Source organism: Pleurodeles waltl, chromosome 3_1 (assembly GCF_031143425.1).
Source record: "Pleurodeles waltl isolate 20211129_DDA chromosome 3_1, aPleWal1.hap1.20221129, whole genome shotgun sequence".
In the NCBI taxonomy this organism is placed as follows: domain Eukaryota; kingdom Metazoa; phylum Chordata; class Amphibia; order Caudata; family Salamandridae; genus Pleurodeles; species Pleurodeles waltl.
The window spans coordinates 1,826,726,004-1,826,748,253 of record NC_090440.1 but is presented as its reverse complement, the minus strand read 5'-3'; the positions used below and the strand labels follow the sequence as shown (position 1 = coordinate 1,826,748,253).

General features: G+C 39.2%; 1 protein-coding gene across 1 annotated transcript in view; it reads right to left on the bottom strand.

Annotated features, from left to right (window-relative positions):
• Positions 1 to 22,250, bottom strand: part of STAT4 (signal transducer and activator of transcription 4) — a 522,693-nt gene that overhangs the window by 251,534 nt on the left and 248,909 nt on the right. The window contains exons 16-17 of the mRNA XM_069225876.1: positions 19,268 to 19,366; positions 2,518 to 2,653 (exon numbers count right to left, since the gene is read on the bottom strand). Coding sequence (XP_069081977.1) covers positions 2,518 to 2,653; positions 19,268 to 19,366 — 235 coding nt within the window. The remainder of the gene's footprint in view (positions 1 to 2,517; positions 2,654 to 19,267; positions 19,367 to 22,250) is intronic.

Sequence of the window (22,250 nt, the reverse complement as noted above, 5' to 3'; positions counted from 1 at the left end):
CCTTTATCAAAAATTATAAGAAAATATTAAGCACTGCAAACATTCATCATTGGCAGAATAGGTACAGCATTGTAGCACTGGTACACAGATCTACTGACCCTCAGTTACCATTCATTGACCTTTTCAGCCATTTTGTGTCAGGAAGCAGGGCTGGAGACACCACTTACCACTTTGTACGGCCACGCACGGGTAAGCATAATGCCAACTCACTCCTACAAAGTTTCATCCACGAAAAGAAAGGCTGGTACTCATCACTGAGTGCAAGCAGAGAATGCACTACAATGTAGCATTTTGATAAGGAACTTCAATTTCCAGTAGGCCATGAACTCTTCTGCATGCTTTAGAGATGGTGGGCATCTGAGTATAATTTACTCAGGCCCCACAGCTTCTTTGCTAGGAAATTGTGATACAATGTTAATGCACCCAGGACCTCTGTATATGGGCGAAGGATTTCCTTGCCAAGATATATAGCATCCAATGGATTTGTACTGGTGAACATGGCGAATCCAGCGAAGCATTCAGCTAGACATGTTGTTAATAAAAATTTACTTTAAAATACTTCTTGAACATTTATTTGAACTTTCCTAGGTCTATGACATTTTACTAAAGATTATCCAGTGACAGAACAGTAAGGAATATGTTGGATTAGGTGGTCTATGCACATGTGAATGTGAAGGATTAAGTACCAGAGTTCTGGTATGCACATACACATTTCCAGGATTATGGTACAACAGAATTTTACCACTGTAGTTTACTTGCCAGTTCAACAGATATTAAAAAGAAATTATAATTAATCTTACACAAGTGAGTGCACAGCGATGAATCTTGATGTAGTTGCTCAAGTAATAGTGAGAAGTGCTTCTGCATATGTATTTGAGACAGTCATTCTTAAGTGTTGAGTTGCTTGTAAACGCTCATTATCATTTCAATTATACATATAAACCTGCACACATGATACATTACCAGCTATTGAATGAACTTGCTTTTCTGTACCTATACTAATGACAGGATACAAGATACCTGTTATTATTCCTTATTTGGGATGTATTGTTATACATATTTTCTTTGCGAGTCCTTTGCATTTTGTTCCAAACTTCCATGACACAATGCATATTTATTTCCCTTGGGGCAATATTTTCTGAACTTTGATAAAAATGAATGTCATGTAGTTGACAGTAATATTGTTATGTGCCAAAGAGTAATTCATTTTGTATTCTGTGCTACGTAATGCTCAATATTAGTTTCATAATATGTATACCTATAGATATTGAAAGAACATGCTTTTTTCTATTATTATTATGATAGGGTAGATGAAATGTTCCATTCCGCCTGCGGAACTGGCAGAATTTGGTGACTCTGTGTTACTTTTGTAAGAGGAAGTTCTGGCCGAATTCTGACAATCGCAGTATGGCAGAATTTTGTCTTGCATGAGACTCCAAATAATAAGTTGGTGAGAGCAAATTGGTCTCTACTAATTAAACTTGCAAGGGGCTTTGACCTTGCTTGTCAATGCCAGCCCTAGGCAATGATCATACTGTTGAGGCGTAGCCATCCATCCATATGAAATATCAGATAAGAAGACTTATATGCTGTTGATTAAAAAACATTTATTCTTCATTTCTTCATATAAAAGTAGTCAATCAGCCCCACATAAGACTTCTTGTCTCCACATAAGACTTCATCAAGGATTGTATTAATTCTGTTAATTCATAGTAACTGTCAATAAACGGTTTGTGAACTGATGTTTCTTAAAACAATGAAAAATCCCTCTTGGTATGTCCAATGACCTTCCATCGAACAACAGGGCACATCTTAAGCGGCAGGGCAGTCCTTCTTCAATAGTGTCCACAGGCCCAGGAGTGAAGAGTGGATCTGAGGTTCCTAGTTTTATACCTGGCGCCAGCTTTGAAGTGGAATAAACTTCTGGGGTCCCCCCCAACATGCACACAGAAGTGTCTTGAAATCCCTACCTCCCTGACATGGCTCCACTGGGTCTAGGTCTTAAAAGTAAATTAAATATACCAATCAGGTGTAGCCCAAGTTTATCATGTTTTAGGATAAAGCACAAGCACTTTAGCACTAGATAGCAGGGGTAAAGTGTACAGAATTTCAAAGCCAACCAAAAAATCTGCAAAACAGGAGGGGTAAAGGCAAAAGTTTGGGGTACTACAATCCAAGGGTGTCAGGTCTAAAAATCCCCCTCCCTGCCTCTATTTGGCCCATTTATGGTTTCAAAATGCAAACAAATACTGTCATCAACAGCTCATGGTCAGTTAAGATGTTTTTGAGCAAGCAAAGTATTTGCTTGATCTTTGTTATTAGTGGACCTATAGCAGCCCCACTTCTTTCACGGCTTTAAATTCTCCCACGGACTTGTGTAATCTATGGTTACTATTTAATCCATTTATACTGCTTGTGTTTTGTCCAATAATGTGCACCCAGGCAGTCCTAAACCACAAATAGATCATTTAGCTTAACAAATCCTTTACACGTAGAATAATCTCAAGCCTCTCTTACCTAGCAACTTCTCCGCAAGCATGTTCAGCTGATCAGCACTGAGCCCACGGCCAACATAGGATGAGAACTGCCAGCTCAGTATTTCAAGGAGCTGACTCAGAGGAGCAGTAGGAGGATTATTCAAGAATGCCAAGTTCTGTAGAAAATTGACAGCTGTCAAACAGGCAGTTCTGATGAAGCACAAACACCTCTAAAGTCAACTGATTGAAAATGCCAAGTCCTTGTTCCTTTTTAAGAGAAATTAAGTGATTTTCTGAACGATTAACTCTTTCAGTGTTGAAGGTGAAGTGTTGAAGGGCCCACTCATTCTACCCATGTTATTTGGGCCTAGCTGGCTCTGCTCAATAGGGTGCATACATTTTCAAAAAAACAAATATGCTTATTGCATGTGTGTTGGAGAGGTATTACATGTCATGTAACTCATAAAAAGTAAATATTAATTGAGCATGGCATGAATCTAAACTTTCACAACGCCAAAGGCACAGATAAATGTTACATGTCAGGCCCAAGGTGGAATTTAAGCAACAGCAGAAATTGAAATCTGTCACTTCACTGTTGGCATCCATTGCAAGACACATGCTGCAGAGGATGACCTTTTTGGACATGTTGCATCACAGCACTCTACAGCTTTTGAATTCTTTCTCTTTGCAAGAGTGCTGCTGAGGTCACAAATCTTACATGGTTACTGAGCACAGAGACCTGATTCCTCCACTGTGTCTGCTTAGCATTTATAGACTAATACTCATTCTGCCAGGGGCTTGTTTTATTTTAATACATATATAGGTGCAGAGCTACTCTACCAGAGGTACTCTATTAATATTAATGTCAAGATGGTAACTGAAAAGAACAAGTTACTTACGTCAGTAATGCTCTTTCTGGTAGAGACTATAATTTATAGATTCCTAACCTTTCGAATAATCCCTTAGGTGTTAGACTGGATCCAGAAACTTTTTTGCAGTACCTCTGCACGCCATCAGGTGGTACTGTGTGGCTCCACACTGACAACGTTCTGGTCTGGAAATGATATGCGAAGCTAGTATAAGCTTGCCTCCTGCTGTTCTCCCCATCTTGGGAAGATTACGATTTTTTTTAATTTAGTTTGTTTTTTGTAATTGATTTTTTAAAGAACATTTAAAATAATTATGCTGACTTCTTTATTGTTGTGTTTATATGGCTTAAGGTTTGTTTTTATATACATTAATTACTAATAATAAAACTTATTTTTGTGTTTTTATTGTGGTTTTAAGAGTATAGCAATATTTGTTCATGTTATTGTAGAATTAATATGTACATTAATTTTTTGCTTATAATAAAATAAGCATTTTTGATTATGAATTACTTGTATTTGGTCTAGAAAACATAAGAAAATATTTGGTATAATGAAGTGTTTTTTTTTATATATAACTATGGAATCTGATATATTTAGTGTCAAACACATTTCCTTAATTGTTTAGGATTGCAGTTGGAATAGTAAGTGTGATCTCTTTAATGTGCAACACCTTCCCAAAATGGTTTAGATTGGAGTCGGAATAGTGCATGTTGCTATTTTACCACTTTAGTGTCCAACATTTTCTTCAAAATGGTTTAGATTGGAGTGTGAATTGTAAATGTAATCCCCTTTAGTGTTGAACACCTTCCCCAAAATGGTTTTGAGTCAAAAGAGAATAATAAATGTGAAACATTTAGTGTTTAGCACCTTCCCTGAATTGGTTTAGATTGGAGTTGGAATAGTAAATGTGACCTCTTCTTTGTCCAACACCTTCTCCAAAATGCTTTTGATTGGAGTTGTAATAGTAAATGTGCCTCGTCAGTGTCCAACACCTTCTTCAAAATGGTTTCAATTGAAGTAGAATGTTAAGTGTGACCACCTTAGGTGTCCAAACCTTACTCAAATTAGTTTAGATTGGAATTGGAATAGTAAATGTGACCCATTTATTGCTGAACACCTTCCTCAAATTGGAGTTGCAACACTAAATGTGATGTGTTTAGTGTCCAACACTTTCTCCAAAATGGTGTAGATTGGGGTATAAATGGTAATTGTGACTCCTTTAGTGTCACACACCTGCCCCAAATTGGTTTTGGTTGGAGTTGAAATAGTAAATGTGACCCCTTTAGTGTCCAACATCTTCCCCAAATTGGTTTAGGTTTAGTTGGAAAAGTAAATGTGAATGGTTTGGTGCCCAACACCTTCTCCAAATACGTTAAGATTGTAGTGGAAGTAACACATGTGATCCATTTAGGGTCTAACAGCTTCTTATTCAAAATAGCTTAGATTGCAGTGGGAATAGTAGGTGTGACACCTTTAGTGTTCAATACCTTCCACAAATAGGTTTAAACTGGAGTTGGAATAGTAAATAAAAATCCTTTAGTGTCCAACACATGCCCCAACTTTGTTTTGATTGAGTTGGAATGATAACAATTGCCCCTTAGAGTCCACACCTTTTTCACAATGGTTTAGATTGTAATGTGAATAGTATGTTTGACCGTTTTAGTGTCCAAAACCTTCCCCAAATTAGTTTAGATTGGAGTTGGAATAGTAAGTATGAAAGTTTTAGGCCTTCGTTGCGAGTGTAGCGGTCTTCAGACCAGCACTCTCGCAGTGGCGGTCTTACCACCGCAGTCCCGGTGGTAAAGACGCTGCATTACGAATTTGGCAGTGTGGCCGAAGCCAAACTGCCACAACACTGCCAGTCTCGTAGGTGCGGTCGGACCATTGTGGCCGGCGGTGAGCTCCTGTGGGCCGCCGGCATGCCTAAGACCGCCAGCTGTATTACAAGGCAGCAAACCTCCAGGCTTTTTGCAGCAGTCGCCCATCCACGAAACAAGGTGGTAACGCACCCAGCGTCAAGAATCCCCATTCCTGTTGTCGGCACACGCACTCCCACATGTCCACACACTTGCAGACACACATCCCTATTCGCCCAAACACTTCCTGACACACACTCCACCCAAACGCACACATGCATACAGACACCCTCCCCCAGCTGCATGCATACATACAAACACCCGCATCCAACCGCACACATACATACAAACATACAAACACCTCCACCCAACCAAAAGCATACATAAAAACACCCCTACCCAACCCCATGCATGCATACATACACCCATACCCAGCCGCATGCATCCCCCACTCGCTCACGCACAGACACACACCCTCACTCACTCGCACACAATCAGACATGCACCCCCACTCGCCCGCACGCATACGCACCCCCCTCTGAATTCATACACACCCCCACCCTCCGCATTCATACACACCTCCACCCCCACCCTCCACATTCATAGACACACACATCCACCCTCCGCATTCATACACACCCCATCCCTACCCTCCGCATTCATACACACCCCACCCTCCGCATTCATAACCACACCTGCCCCCCTCCGCATTCATACACACACACACCCCACCTTCTGCATTCATACACACCCCAACCTCCACCCTCCGCATTCACACACACACCTACCCTCCGCATTCATACACAGCCCCACCACTACACACGCATACAGTCACACACACACGCACACACACCCATTCCAACACACACGCACACACACAAGCTCACACACATACACGCACACACCACACACATGCACCTACCACACACATCCCCCCTCCGGTTGGTCCACCTACCTGTCTGGGCCGCACAGAAGTCCAGGGCGAGGTGGTGGTCCTGAAGGGAGTACACTGCTGCGCAAGGACCGCTGTGCTATGTTACTGCTCGTAATATGGTAGGCGGTGCTGAAGACGGAACCGCCTCTTACCCACCATCTGTCAGGCCAACGGTGTCGGATTTCTGCCTGTTTATGGGTGGAAATCTTTAGGTGACATGCTATACGGCGGTCTTTGGGCCGCTAATATTGGTGGTCTTTTGGTGCCTGCTTCGACAGTGGTCTTCGCAAAAGACCCCCAAAGTCAAAATGAGGGCCTCGGTGTCTAACACCTTCCCCAAATGGTTCAGGTTGGAGTGGGAATAGTAGATTTATTACCTTTCCTATCCAACCCTTTCACCAAATTGGTTTAGAGCGGAATGGGAATAGTAATTGTGACTCCATTAGTGTCCAACATTTTCCACAAAATATTTGAGTTTGATCTTGAATATTAAATATAAAAGCTGTTGTGTCGAACACCTTTTCCAAATTGGTTTAGAATGGAGTTGGAGTAGAAAAATGAAACCCCTTTAGTGTCCAACTCTTTCCCCCAAATTACTGTAGATTAATATGAAGGTTTTAGTGGCTAAGAGCTTTACCAAAATGGTTTTAGTCTGGCGTGCGAATAGTAAATGTGACCCCTCTATTATCTAACCCCCTCACCAAAATGGTTTAGATTAGAGCCTGAATATTACATTTCACTCCTTTATTGCCAACTACCTTTACCCTCATATGTTATGTTCTTTCTATAGTGAATTACACTTTATGGTTTCTATATTGTAATTTATTTAGTTTTTCACATTTTATTTCATTTATATGTTCAAATTTAATTAAACACAAATGTATTTTGTAAAAATATAAAATAATAATATTGACTATTATTTTGGTACACCATTTATAACACTTTAAAAAAAAAAAAACATATGTAATGTCTTTTTTAAACATTTGTAACATATTCATTTTGTTAAACATTTTTATAAAAATTGTACACAATTATTTTTTACATGTGCATTTGTTTCACATACATTTTGGGGTTTTAAAAATGTTCTTTAGTATATTATACGCAGTACTATAGTACAATAATTCATGTTTTATAGTACTATTTATATTACATTTTACATAATCATTTATATTTGTTTATACATTCTTAGAAAATTGTTAGCCAGATTTTGTGGAAGCGAGTTACAGTTACCTGCTGCTGGTCAACAAGTAAGGCATTTCTTAAGATGTTGTTTAGAATTTTAAGGGTATGGGATGTGGGTAGATGTAGTTGCTGTGGGTTATATTCATAGTTTTGTTTTTGAAGGTTATTTTGTAGAGATTTCTGTTATGCTGTTTATTAGTGTTGTGTGTTAGGTCCCGCTATAGTCTGGAAGTAGTCATGTGTGATTTTATATATTGTTATAGTACTTCTTGTTTTTTATAGTTCTAATGTTAGGTTTACAGATCAGCAGTCACCCCATGGACCCGTGCCTAGTGTGTTTTTATAAAGGAAATTAATTTGGTTTATTATAAGCCAATGTTAAGCTGTTCCCATTTTTACATTTTTGGGGTTATTTATGGTTCTTAATGACCATGGAATACTTCACTGGATTTAATTAGGAGTTTTTTTTCTTTTAATTTTGGGGTTATTTGGGATATTTTTTTTTGCTTTTTTGTGGATTGGATGTTGTAAACGTGGATGAAGGTCTACACCTGCAGAACCGTAAGTATGATTTCTTTTGGGTGGGAAATTGTATATTTTTATATGTATGTGTATTTGTTCTATGTGGTTTTGTTGTGCAAAGTTGTAATTAAATATGAAAACATTATTAGAATTTACCAGTCGTCTTTTTTATGTTATTATAATTGTTTTTGACTAATTTACAAAAATAAATAGTTTAACACATTTAGAAATGGTTAAGTCATGGTGGTGTTTTCTTTTGTTAAGTTTAGCTGATTAGTGTGTAGCTAGGTAGGTTTTTTATAATTAGGATTTTGTAGTTGTCTATGCCTTTGTTGTTAATAAAGATTCTAACTTTACATTGTAGCATGTGATACATTTTACTGGGTTGTTTACTTATTTTAGGTTTTATTTGTCTTACTGATTGCTCTAGTTGCTTGAAGCTGTAGTCTGTTTGGATTGCTTCTTTGAATCTGTGGAATGTAGGTTTGGTTCTTCTTAGTGGAGTTTGGAAGGCATTGTGCCACCCATCTACTGCGTTGTTGGTTTTGGCTAGTTAAGTCATGGTGCTGTCATAAACATTCTATCATCGCATTTAGCGTCTGTGTCCTGAGCAGTGCAGTCTACCAACCCAGGTGTCTTCAAAATAGTCCATTAGGGAATTTTGTTGGTAAAATGGACTTTGTATAAACTTGTAGTGGTTAGCTACCTGTGTTACAGGGACATTTGCAAGTGCAAGTGCAATTAATTTCTTTGTTTCAAAGACAAAGGGCCTCATTAGGAGTTTGGCGGTTCCGACGGGAAGGGTGCAGCCACATGTCCATGTAATACAGGCTGGGGATTTCAATATCTTCAAATGTTCTCTTCTCTAAACACAGGTATGAGGCCTTACTGATATGCAGGGTGAAGACATTGTCCAAAACTGCCCTTCAGGTTCAGCTTTAAATAAGCTGATTTACAAATATAACTTAATTATGGCAGGCAGTTACTGTTCAAGTTGTGTCCCTTTATCTTCCACTTTTATTGGCAGAGGAGTTAATAGCAAAATTGGTCACATTCTTGTTCAGAGATTGATATGATTCTACCTATTAATTTTAAAGTGGAGGAAAGCTGTATAAGTGATCATAACTCAATAACACTTTTTTATGTATTAGCTTACTATCACCAAAAGAGGTGTGTAGAATATTGGAAATTGCACCAGTAAGGCAGGATGGTCCTAGAATCAAGTGGCCTGAAGTTGACCCTTCTAGTTTCACTACAGCTGTAATTTGTTGAAAATAGAGTAAATTTTTAACTCGCCTAGATCATGAGTATGACTATGAGCAGATCACAAACGCACATGATCAAATCTCTAACTCCATTTGACAACTTCTAACCAGGAGAACTTAAGGTAAAGGACAGCAAAGAAGGACTGGTTTAATCAATTGTGCGCCTGTGCTTACAGTGATCATATCAAGATGCTCCACTATTGTTCTAGGGATGTTTCTGCTATCTAGGTTGTACAGCCAGGTATAAAAAAGGCTGTATCTGGTAGAAACAAAAGAGTTACAAGATGAGGATTGTACTAACTTTATCCAGGCAGCAGAGACAAAGGATGAGGTCCTATTTTAGAAAACAATATATTTATCTCATTAGAAAGGCCAGATACAGATTCTGAGACACATCTGGCTCTACTTTCAGCCTCTATTGCTTTCATCTTAGAAGAGGTAATCAGAGCACTGCATAAAAGTCCAATGGGAAAGACACCTGTCTCTGACTGTGTTCCCATAAGTACTTAGCCTCTCTATGGGTGACTCTGTTAATCATGGTGCTAAATGCAGTCAGTGCTGGTCATATTCCCTCTTCTTGGTCAGAATCAAAAATATATTCCTATCTTCAAGAAGGGTTTAAAAAATTACCCCAAATGTTATCTACCAATTTAATTGCTCAATTCTTCAGCAAAATGATTAGAAAGGGTCATTTTAGAGAGATCGGAACAGTGGACTGAAGAGAATAATATTCTGACCAGGGCACAATATGGATTCAGGACAGGGCTGGGGACTGTAGAACAGAGCCAAAACCTGAACCTCATTGTGGGGAAGTACACAAGGGCAAAGGAAGGAAGTCTGTATATATGCTTCATGGACTTAAGTAGTGGTTTCAGTCTGGTATGTCATAACAAACTTTGGAAGTGTATGAATCTACGGGGTATACCAAAGGATATAATCTCCTTTCTAACTTATATCAATAATTATATTTTCTTTCTGGGATCACTTTGGGCCACTACGGGAATTCAACTAGTTTAAAATAGGAAGAGAGATGAGGCAGGAATGCATGCTTTAACGTTTTCTTTTCTCTCGTTATATCAAGGTTATTGATGGGAAACTACAGTCACTTGGCATTGACACCCCCAGAGTTGACCAGCGACCTGCACCGCTACATCACTATGTAGTGATGTGGTCTTACTATCTTAAACTCCTGTAGGCTTGTAGAGTCCTATTATTTCTTTTTTTCAAGCATAGGGAGGACCTAGACTTGATTATTAATCGGATTTTTTTTTTTATCATGTGGTAAAGGAAGTTTTTCCAGTGGCATGAGAGCATATGAAAGATATTCGAGAGCCCATAATAAAACCACACTGCTATGTGTCAACTAATAAGTATGTGGAGACGCACCCTTATTTGAGTTTGGTCTCCAGTGCTCACCATAGGTATATTCTAGTACACTTCTGTCTAGGAATATTTCATCATCAAGTTGCATTTACGAAAAGGTGGTCTTTATAGCTTGTTAGACCCCTGTGACAAGAGATCCTCCCAGTGGACACTTCACTTAGCACTTTTTTGTAAATGTTATTCTGTTTTTAGGAAACAAAGGGAAGTTGTTTGGTTATTGAGAGGATTTAACGTACTTGTTCAATTTAAATGATGTAATTGTATGTAATGCTGTTGGCAAGTTTTTCATCTGTGTCATGTGTGAAAAGAAGAGTTTGGCACATTTCGACTTACTTAGGCATTAGTGACTTTTGTAATTTACTTGTGATATAATGCAGTTTTCCATGAGTTCAGTTCTGGATAATTTTTACTTGATAGACCCCTGTGACCCCGTGGACACTGCACTTAGCACCTTTTTGTAAATTTAATTCTGTTTTTAGGAAACAAAGAGGCAGATGTATCATTCTTTACAATAGCGATTACCAAATTGTGATTTTTTTGCGAATTGCAATTAAGTAACGCTATTGGAAAGTATGGAAATCTAGGAGTTTCATATAACGATTCGCAAGGGCTCGCAAACGGACCTACCTCATTAATATTCATGAGGTGGGCCGCAATTTGCAACCCATTGCGAATGGCTACAATCACAGGGATGCTGGGCTCGGCAGACCATCATGTCTGTGATTGCTTTTAAATAAAGCAGTCTTTTTTTTTTAATGCAGCCTGTTTTCCTTAAAGGAAAATGGTATGCATTTAAAAAAAGAAATATGAAAAGTTTTCTTTAAATTTTTTAAGAGTAGGCAGTGGCCCGAGGGACCACTGCCTGCTCCTTAAAAATGTTTTCACATGCATTCACAAAGGGGAAGGGGTCCCTTCGGAATCCCTTCCCCTTTGCGAATGGGTTGCCATCAGTTTGAAATTGGTGGTAACTGGGATTGTTTTGCAACCGCATTCATGGTCACAAAACAATCATAAATACCTCTGCGAATCAGTATTGGGAAGGGAACGCCCTTAACCCCCCTCTTCTTAATACCGAATTGGTATGTAGTTGCAAATCCAATTTGCGATTCAGTAACAAGTTACCGAATCGCAAATTGGACTTGTTACATAGCAAAATGCATTTCTGCTAACACAAACGGCCCAATGCAAAAATGTATGATACGTCTGGCCCAAAGAGAAGTTGTTTGGTTATTGAGAGGATTTTATGTACTTGATCAATTTAAATGATGTAATTGTATGTAGTGCTGTTGTCAAGTTTTTCATCTGTGTCATATTTGAAAAGAAGAGTTTGACACATTTCGACTTACTTAGGCATTAGTAACTTTTGTTATTTACTTGTGATATAATGCAGTTTTCCATGAGTTCAGTTCTGGATAATTGTATTCTGTATCTATGGATTTATGATATTATGCGTTTATGGTTTATAAAGCTTATAAAGTGAATAAAGATTGATTGAATCAAATAAAATAAAACATATTTTTAATGTTTTTTATGGCTCCGATATAGACCAACTTTTGGAGTGGGACTGAGAGGCATGGTGAGGCTCTCACACTTTCTCAGGAGTATGAGGATGGTGGAAGGGGACGATCTTGCACTTGGAATTTTTCAATGTTTTTGCTTTGACTTACCTCAAGATATAGAAAGTGGCATCAATCAATGTCAGGATCAAGGTTTGTAACTGGAATGTGACCAAGACCAACCTGTGTACTTGGACCTGTCTCACAGCAGGGTCTTCAGATGCTTGGCTATGTATAGCTTCACCTCACAGTCTTGCATGACCATTGGACTAATCAACATGCAGCCACTGCAGGCCTTAGAATCATGGCTTAGTCTCAGACACAACCACAGACATTTTCTTGTGACAGTCCTTAAAAGGTTTAAACCCTATTGTTTTGGGAGGTGACATTTTTCTTGCACACTGTGTAAAATTGATGTTAACAGGTCTTGAAAGACACAATAGGTAGCTACAAGTCCTCATCGGTGTGGAAAGAATGGAATTGACCTCAGCACACAGGAATGGTGCCTATTTTGGCACCACACACCGTTTTTGGGGTGAAACAATTTGCTGTACTGCAACATCCGCCAGAGCACTGACCTACTGCTGAAAATGTTCCAGATCCAGTTTGATGCCTGGGAAGTATTCAAAAGGTGAGTAACCTGCAGTTAGAAGCCTCTATCAAATACCATATTTTATGATAACATTTCAATCCAATAGCAGCAAAGATTGTTCTGTTTTCTTTTTTAGCATCATTGTTGCTATAGTTACCATGTTTTAATTAGGGGAAAAATTACTTTGCCAGAATACTAACATCTGTAGTGAGCTTGCAAGTTTATACATTTCCTGCTCTCAAGGTATTTACTAATTAGAGAAGTTTTACTTCATTCTAAATCTTTCAGCAGTATACAAGTATAACATGAACACAACCAAGAAATCAAATGGAGTATCATTGATTGACAGTTACATAAACATTCGAATACAGGGCCTTTCAGAGAATAATTCCAATATTTTACATAAATATGTATTTTCATTATACATTCATAACAATGAACTATACATTTCTATTCAGTTTCTAGCATTAAAAGTCACTATCACTAGAATGGCTAATCTGTAGAAATCAGGAACCTGGACATCTATTGTTCATAGCTTTTGCTCTTTCTTTTCTGCAAAATTAGCTTTTTTGAACCCATACATTTATTGGTGGATTTTTAATAGACATATTAGTCACATTGTTAAACAAGCACACACCAGCACAGCCAGTGGGTATGGCGTTATCAATAGCAAAAGGCAAAAATGTTTCGATCCCAAAAAGCACATATTACCATAGTACTCCCTGACAACGAAGGGAACTAACTTGCGTGTAGAGATGCTCCTTGTGAAATGACAGCATGTCGTAGCTCTTAGTGAAGTCAGCCAGTGGCTGAAGTGTGCTGATGCATTGCCCCTTGATGCATGCTCGAATGAGTTGAAGAACAATGGGCCTGATTACAACTTTGGAGGAGGTGTTAATCCGTTCCAAATGTGGCGGATATACCACCAGCCGAATTACGAGTTACATAGGATATAATGGACTCGTAATACGGCTGGTGGTATATCCGTCACTTTACCGTCACTTTTGGGACGGATTAACACCTCCTCCAAAGTTGTAATCACGCCCAAAGTGAATGGAACAACCACAGACAAATTGATGAAGAGTGGCTGAAAACCCCTGTAAGTAACTATGCCAATACATAATTGTAGTAAAATCGAAAGATTGTGGCTAACATTGACCTAAATACGCCGGTGTTCTGCCATGGTGTGCCAGCCTCTTGCCATTGATACCAAAAGAAGGCGAGAAAGAAGGAAGGCAAGAAGGAAGAAAGAAATGGACCGAAAGAAAGAAAAAAGGAAAAGAAAGAAAGCAGTAAAGAAGGAACAAATGAAAGAAGGAAAGAAAGGAAACAAGTAAGGATAAGAAAGGAAATAAAGACAATAAGAAGGAACACATGAAGGAAAGAAAGACAAAGAAAGAAAGGTAATGAAGAAAGAAAGGAAGAAGGCAAGAAAGATGTCAAGAAAGAAAAAAGTATAGAAGGAAAAAGAAAGAAGGACAGAATGAAGGAAAGAAGTAAAACATTTAAGAAAGAAGAAAGAAACAGGGGAGGAAAGGAAAAAGAAAGGTAAGGAAGAAAAAAGAAGAAGACAAGGAAGAAGGCAAGAAAAAAGGCATGACTAAGAGAAGGAAAGACAGCAGAAAAGAATGAAATAAAGAAAGAATAGAAAGAAGAAGGCAAGAATGAAAGGAAAGAAAGAAGGCAAAAGTAAAGGAAAGAAAGAAATAAGGAAAAAAGAAGGCACAAAGCAAATAAAGAAGGAAAGAAATAAAAGAGAAAGGAAAAAGGCAAGAAAGAAGAGAAAAAAGCAAGGGAAGAGAAAGAAAAAAGGAGGAGAAAAGAAAGAAAGAAACAAAAGAAAGCAAGAAGGAAGAAAAGGGAGGAAGGAAGAAGATAAGAAAGAAGGAAAGAAGGAAATAGAGAATCAGAAAAGGGTGGAAAAACTGGAGGAAGGAAAGAAAGATAGAAAGAAAAGAAAAGGAAGACAAACTAAAAGAAAGAAGGAAAGAATACTGGAAAGAAGGAAAGTAAGAAAGAAAGAATGAAAAAATAAAGAAGGGAAGAAAGAATGAAAAGAAAGAAGGAAAGATAACAAGAAGGAAAGAAAGAGGAGAGAAATGAAGATAGTGAAGAAGAAAGAATGAATAAGGGAAGGATAGAAAGAATGAAAAAGAAGAAAAGAAAGAATGAAAGAAACAAAGAAAACGGAATAAAGAGAGAAGGAAGGGAGGAAGGGTTACAAGTGCTGCAAATTGAACTTGATAAAAGCTGATTGTCTTCCTGGGTAAAGTTGATTAAAGGACCATTAATTAAACTGAGTTCAGAATAAATGTGTTCTGAAGTTTTGTCAGCATATAAATTCACATGTATAACCTTGAAGTTTTCTGTTTGTGTACTGCATGCATAGTAAAAAGTGGATAACTCAATACAGAACAGTTTTAAATGAATGTTGTGAAATACTAGTCAGATAACCAAAGGACACTCCAAAAGGAATTTTTAAAAGCACTGGCAGGAGACAGAAACTCAGGAATGTGGCCTGTACTCACATCTGGTGTAAAACCCCCTGCCTGCTTTTACCTTAGGCTATAAACACAAAGGCAACACTAATGTAATTATAGAGCAAAACAATAATACTGCCACTGATGGAAACTACCTTGTGTGCGATGTGCTCATTGTGAGAGAGCAAAAGTTGTAGTAGGCAGTAGCAAAATATGAATGACTTAACAACAGATCAATGTCTAAAGAGAGGTGAGTGAAATCCCCTTTGGGTATGTATAATATACATTTGATTTTAGTAAAATCAAAGGACCTTGGCTAACACCAGACTTCAAAAGACTAGCTTCTGTGTTAGGTTGATACTAAGACTTCCTACCTATGATGCCCAGATTTTTAGCTTTGTGGAGTAGAGAAGATACTACATTTGATGCAAGCTTGTGTGAATAGATGTTTTGTGTTTGAATTGAGCTTTGGTGAGATGGTTGTGAGATGGCTGAGTAATCTTGTGTGAATGTAGAGTTTGACATGGTTGAGTAGAGCTTGGGTGCATAAACAGTCTTTAACGGTTGAGTAGATCTTGGACACATAAAGAACTGGAGATGGCTCAATAACATTTTTGTGCATAAAGAGTGGCCTGGCAGGGTACATCTTGGGTGAATAAAGAGTTTGAGATGGTTGTGTAGTGCTTGGGTGATTGAGATTAATTTTAAGAAGTTGATTCTTAAGCTTTTATTATTTGCTCGGTGAGGAAAATATCAAACTCATGAGATGTTTGACGGTTCTATAATCTACACACTTCTGGTTTCAATGAGATTAGACATAGTACCTCTGAATGTGAACATGGAAGAGTTGTCTTTAAGGAACAGCTGAGTTTTGTCTGGACGTCTATTAGTTTAGTCCTTTCTGCAACTGTATAGGACACTTAACTTGAAAGAGGTATCAAGTGAATCATTTACTTTTTTTCGCCAATGATGTCAAATAGGATATAACAAAGAAATTCACTCAATTTGGTGAGGCAAATTACTTTGCACATCACCAAGCTTTTGACGTATAGTGAGAAATGCTCTGCAAACCTATCATGGTATTTAAATGTGACTGCACAAGATAAAAAATGCAGAAGGCATTCGTACAGAAACCCAGAATTAGAATTGTGAGCTAAGTTCCAATTTTACCAATATTTAACCAGAATTCAAGAAATACATTTTTCACCAGACAGACAGGGGCACCCCGAAAACAAAATAGAGAGTTGTAGAAGGGTAACTATGAATTATAGGGATGTTTTTCACCAATTGGTTCTGAGTGATATCAAATAGACAACAAGAACAAAGCTCAAGTTTTCTATGATGTCACTCAGAACTCCTTGGTGAAAAACCACCCTGCAATTCACTATTCACCATCTACAATTTTATGTTACCTGGCCTCCAAACTCATCTGCCTCTGCTTTATACAGAAACACAGTGGCAAATCAGTAATGGGGGAGACATACATAACCTGGCACCTATTATGTATCCCTGCCCCAAAGGTAAAAATAAATCCTTACCTGACATCTTTGACTAGCCCCATCACCTCCTTCCTTGCCTTCCTCCCTCCCCCTGCAGCTTTGCTCTCTGCTTTCATTCATGATCAGTGCTGCATTGATATGCTATTAAAGAGACCTGTCAGCCTAACCTGAAAGGCCTTTCTGTCATTGTTAGACTTGGGACCATTGGAGTGGTCTCTGCTTCTCAGGTTGTTGAAGTGTGATGGACTCTATTTTTACAGTTTTTTTAATACTCTGGGCACTTTACCACTGCTAACCAGTACTAAAGTGCGAGTGCTCCTTTGTAAAACGTACGTGTTATTGGCTTATTCATGATTGGCATATTTAATTCACTAGTAAGTCCCTAGCAAAGTTCACCAGAGGTGCCTAGGGCCTATAAATGAAATGCTACTAGTGGGCCTGCTGCACTGGTTGTGCCACCCACATTAGTAGCCCTGTAAACATGGCTCAGGCCTGCCACAACAGTGTCTTAAAACTGCCAATTCGACTTTGCAAGTGTGCACACTTGCCATGGCTAAACCTTCCCTTTTTCTACATGTAAGGCACCGCTAAGGTAGGCCCTAGGTAGCCCTATGGGCAGGGTGCAGTGTTAATTAAGGTAGGACATGTACTAGATTGTTTTATATGTCCTAACAGTGAAATACTGCCAAATTCAGTTTTCACTGTTGCAAGGTCTATCTCTCTCCTAGGTTAACATGGGGGCTGCCTTTAAATATTATCAAAGTGGCGGTTCCCTTTGGGAGCAGATAGAAATGTGGAGTTTACGGTCTCTGAACTCACAATTTAAAAATACATCTTTTAGTAAAGTTTGTTTTTAGATTGTGTGTTTTGAAAATGCCACTTTTAGAAAGTAGGCATTTTCTTGCTTAAACCATTCTGTGACTCTGCCTGTTTGTGGATTCCCTGTCTGGGTCAGTTTGACAGATGGGCTATTTGCACCTCTCTCCTAGACAATGACACTCAGGGAGCTGGGGTGTAGCCTGCATATCCTGATGAGCCATCTGGGCTGGAGGGAGGAATAGTCACTTACAGCTGAATGGGCTGTGCCTTCCCTCACACAATGGAGTCTCCAACCCCCTGGTGTGGGTCTGGGGCCTGCCTGGGCAAGGCAGGATGTTACAAACAAGATAAACTTTCCTTTGAAGTTTACCTGCCTCAAAGGCAGAAATGAGTATAAGTAGTGGACCCAAAACCCCTGAAAATGACATTACTTCAAGGATTCAAGAAGAACCTCTGCCTGGAGAAGAGATGAGGGGAAGTGCTCCTTCTGCCTGTTCAAGGGGACAGAGGCTGCACTTTGTTTTGCATTCCTGATTGAGAGGTATCTCCAAGGGCTGGGAGTAGAGCTTGACTCCTATTTTGAAGCCTCAGGGACAGCAAAGGCTTCACCACCCAGTTCTCAGTTTGCCTCCTGTGGACTGTAGCTTGCCAGAGGGTGCCCGTTCCAGTTCCTGGGCCACTGGAAGTGAATTTCTGGATAAAAACCTAACTAGCAATGCCGGACAACGCTGTGCGACTTCGCTTAGGATGCCGCTGCCTGACCTGCGATGCCGCCTGCCCCGATTCCCTGGACCTTGCAGAAGTAAGCGACAACCCCGACAACCCTGTAGGCTTGGTGTTGCTGCAGCCTGACTTCGGATTGTCGTAAGTCCGACGTCCGTGACATCTGATGCCATTGCAGCACCTGCAGCCCTGTGACGTCATCGCAATCCCGTGAGTTTGCTCCGCAGCATCATGACTTTGCTGGACTTTCTACCTGCCGGAACCAAGGGAACAACTTTGCAACCGATGCCGCTACACCTCCACTGCTCTGAGGTAATGACCCGACGCCGCTGCACAGCCCCTCTGCCCTTCTGTCCCGTAGCAACGGATCCAGCAATGCCTCACTCCCTGACTGTGTGCACCGGCCTGTTTTCTACTTGTTTGCTAAGGTACTGCACCTGGGGGTGAACGACTCAGTGAGTGGCGCCATTGGCGTCGTGATCTAGGAAAAGACTCTGTCACGACGATATTAACTCAAAGCATTTGTGTTTATAAGCACTGTTTTTGTGTTTAATCTTTGAGAATTCATATCTTGACTTGTGAATGTTGAATTTTTGTCATTTTGGTCTTGTTTGATTCAGATAAATATTACCTATTTCTCTAAACTGGTGTGGCGTCCATTTTGTAGTGTTTTCACTGTATTACTGTGTGTGTTGGTACAACTACTTTACACATTGCTTCTGAAGTTAAGCCTACCTGGTCATGCCAAGCTACCAAGGGGGTGAGTGGGTTAACTGAGTGTGATTCTCCTTTACCCTGACTAAAGTAAGGGTCCTGGCTTGGACAGGAGGTAAACCGACTGTCAACCAAAGACCCCATTTCTAAAAGACATCACAACAGTAGGTAACCAGTTTTGCTACTATGTCATAGCAGTGGATTATGAGATTTAGAAACTGAAATAAACGACAAAGGCTCTCCATGAGAGCCAAACAGAACTGAATAATTACACATTTCTGAAAGTGTTAGCTATGTGAAAAAGGGCCTGCTTGGACAACATTCAGACAACTAGAAGATAAAAAAATACAGTATATCTCACATAGGGTAACAACTGTCGGGGAGCCGAAGGCCTACCTGTGGATCACTGGTGCAAAGGTTGTACCACAAGATCGAGGCCCAAGCACTTGGAAACTGGCTGACATTGGAAATAATCACAAGAGGAAGCGATCTTGCCTGGTGAAAAAATACACATGATTGTTTAGCACTTTGCCCAGTGAAGCATTATCTTATTTGCTTGTGTGCCAGCATCAGCATAAAAAGCATATTTGTAATACTGCATATATGTTATAGTACTGTACTGGGTATGGAAACAGCCTGTTCTGTGATGGAGAAGGGGTCATCAGTGCCCAGATTCCACATTTCCCATGCTCATCTTTACATTTGTAAATCTGGAAGCATTACATTTTGAGTTCACAGAAGTTGATATGCATGAGGAGATGGATACCAACTCAATTTTGTTTCATCAGAGTGGTAGGGCACCTTCCACGAAGTACTAAAAATGTGCATTTGTCACCAGATCAATGCAATCAACTATTCAGTAGATTTGCCTGCTCCTTTATTCAAAGTAATTTTAACATGTTAATACTCTGTTTTGACATTGTAGTGCTCTTTCTAGTGAGTTCTTCTGAGGTGTGCAATGGAGACCTTTTTATGACTAATTGTTGTAAGAGAGACACAAATACCTTGGATTTGGATGCATCTATATCTTGATGACATTTAAGGAGTCTTTTGTAGTGTGAGACAATTAACCAGTTCTAATTGAAGTGTAACAGAACAGCTGCCATTATTATACAATAATTACAGCAGTTACACATTGAGAACAGAATGAATAGCATGTGACACATATTTCGGGGCATATTCCAGGCCTTTAAATTTTGACAACCTTCTCTAAATCTGTAATTGTGCTAAAATATCAGGTCGAGTATTGAAATGTCTGTGCCAGAACTAATGGCATCCACAAGTGGTTCACTTCAAGGTGCAAAGAATTCAAATTTCTTACTTGCCGGTTTACTGTTAATCAATTTATTGCTATTTGCTAATTTTCTATGGCTCAAATTTCCTACTTTTTATTTAAATAACTTCCCCTGCTGCATGAATCAGTGATCGCTCCACAAAGGTTTTAACCCATCCTTTGAGTTTCTCTGGAAGTCCTCCACAACCAACAGAAATATTTCCTGAATGCAGCCCATGACTGCTTCTTAGGATTTGGTACACAATGCTTCAGCAACCTGTTGGCAAAACATGTTGTACCAATATGTAGAGTTCGTTTTGGGTTGGCCCATTGCTCATATCTGTATGACTTTGTTCCCTATTTCGGGTGTCTGCAGTTGATTCAATGGCATTCCTCTTGCTTTTCGTTGTCCCACACAGGTGTATATTCTGCCTTAGTGTTCAGATTCAAGGCCCTGTAACCATTTTTAGGTTTCCACTAAACACAGCTATAACTGTTGGCAGCCCTATTTTTCCTAATATGCATTATATTCCAAGAGTTGGCTTGGCGGCAGCCAAAATTGATTGGATGTATATCTGAAAGATCCATTTATGGTCACATGCTACTGGAAACCTATAAACAAATATTTAACAAATGGAATACATCTTAAAATACATAAGTTTTCTTTGCATACTCGTTGGCTCACAAAATAAAACTTTGCCCAACAAGCCAAAATAAAGCCTCTTCCTTATGTAATCCTGTGCAACAAAATGGAAAAGTGACCTAGCAGTGAGCTACACAAACTACACAAACATCTACATGAAGGACATGATAATTGGACATTAGGAAAAAAAAAATAATCTCAGTTTTCATAAACCTTGGGCTTCATGTATTGCACAATCCTACTTAAAGTATCAAGGATGCCCAAAACAGAAACTAGACTGTGTATGTGGAGTTTCAGAATTACTACATGAACGACTAAAAGACACATATATGGTCACATGATTATGTAAATCAATAATTGAATGCATATGAAGAAATAATTCACACTAGATCTGATTGCCACTCCATAGTTATAGTTAGCAATCCCAAAGACATGAATTCCTTGGATGTTAGCTCCCTAATAACTTTCCACATTTTTGATGAATCACCACAAATGTTTCCTGACCTATAGTTTTTTCTACATTTTGAGATTATGTATTTTTTTGTGGTGAGTCCCAAATTATTTTTTTCACCAGTGCATTTAAACTTAGTGATATCTGTCACATCTGTACTTTTGTGGCATTTTACAAAATATTGGGAAACTACCACAAAGCACCGCTGTAAACGTATTTAAAAATATATTAAAAATGTATATAGATTTCCCTACCTATTACCACTTTAATAAAGTGCCAAGAGGTAGGGACCTACTACTTACCTATATCTAAGGACCTCACACTGAACATAGCCAAAGTATAGTAAATGCTATAAAACAGCCATTAGCCAAATATGTACTGGCTTGTCACATATGGTGTCCCATGGCAATGCAATGCTTAAGTCAGATTTACAAGGCAATGCAAGGCAGCCATGCATGGCCCTGCATTGATTGGTAAATCTGGAGAAATAGAAGGCAGCGCAATTCGCTGTTTTGCATTACTCTGCACACTATAATTTACATTGCTGCTTAATTTCACGTACATCTGTATGCCATCCCACTATGCACCACTCCAATATATGCATTTCCACTCTATGCCACTCCACTCTATGCCGTTGCACTGTAAGAGCCTCCACTGTACGCCACTTCACTCTACGCTATTACACTGTATGCAACACCACTGTATCTAACTACACTACACTGTATGCACCTTCACTGTATGCCACTTCAGTCTACATCACTCCACTGTATGCCACTCCAATAGATGCTACTCCACTATACGTGATTCCACTCTACGCCATTGCACTGTACGCCACTCCACTCTATTCTATTCCACTGTATGCCACTCCACTCTGCAACACTCCACTACACGCTATTTCACTGTATGCCACTCCAATGTATGCTACTTCACTCAATGCCACTTCAGTTGATGGCACCCCACTCTACATCATTTCATTCTACGCTATTCAATTGGATACCACTCCAATGTATGC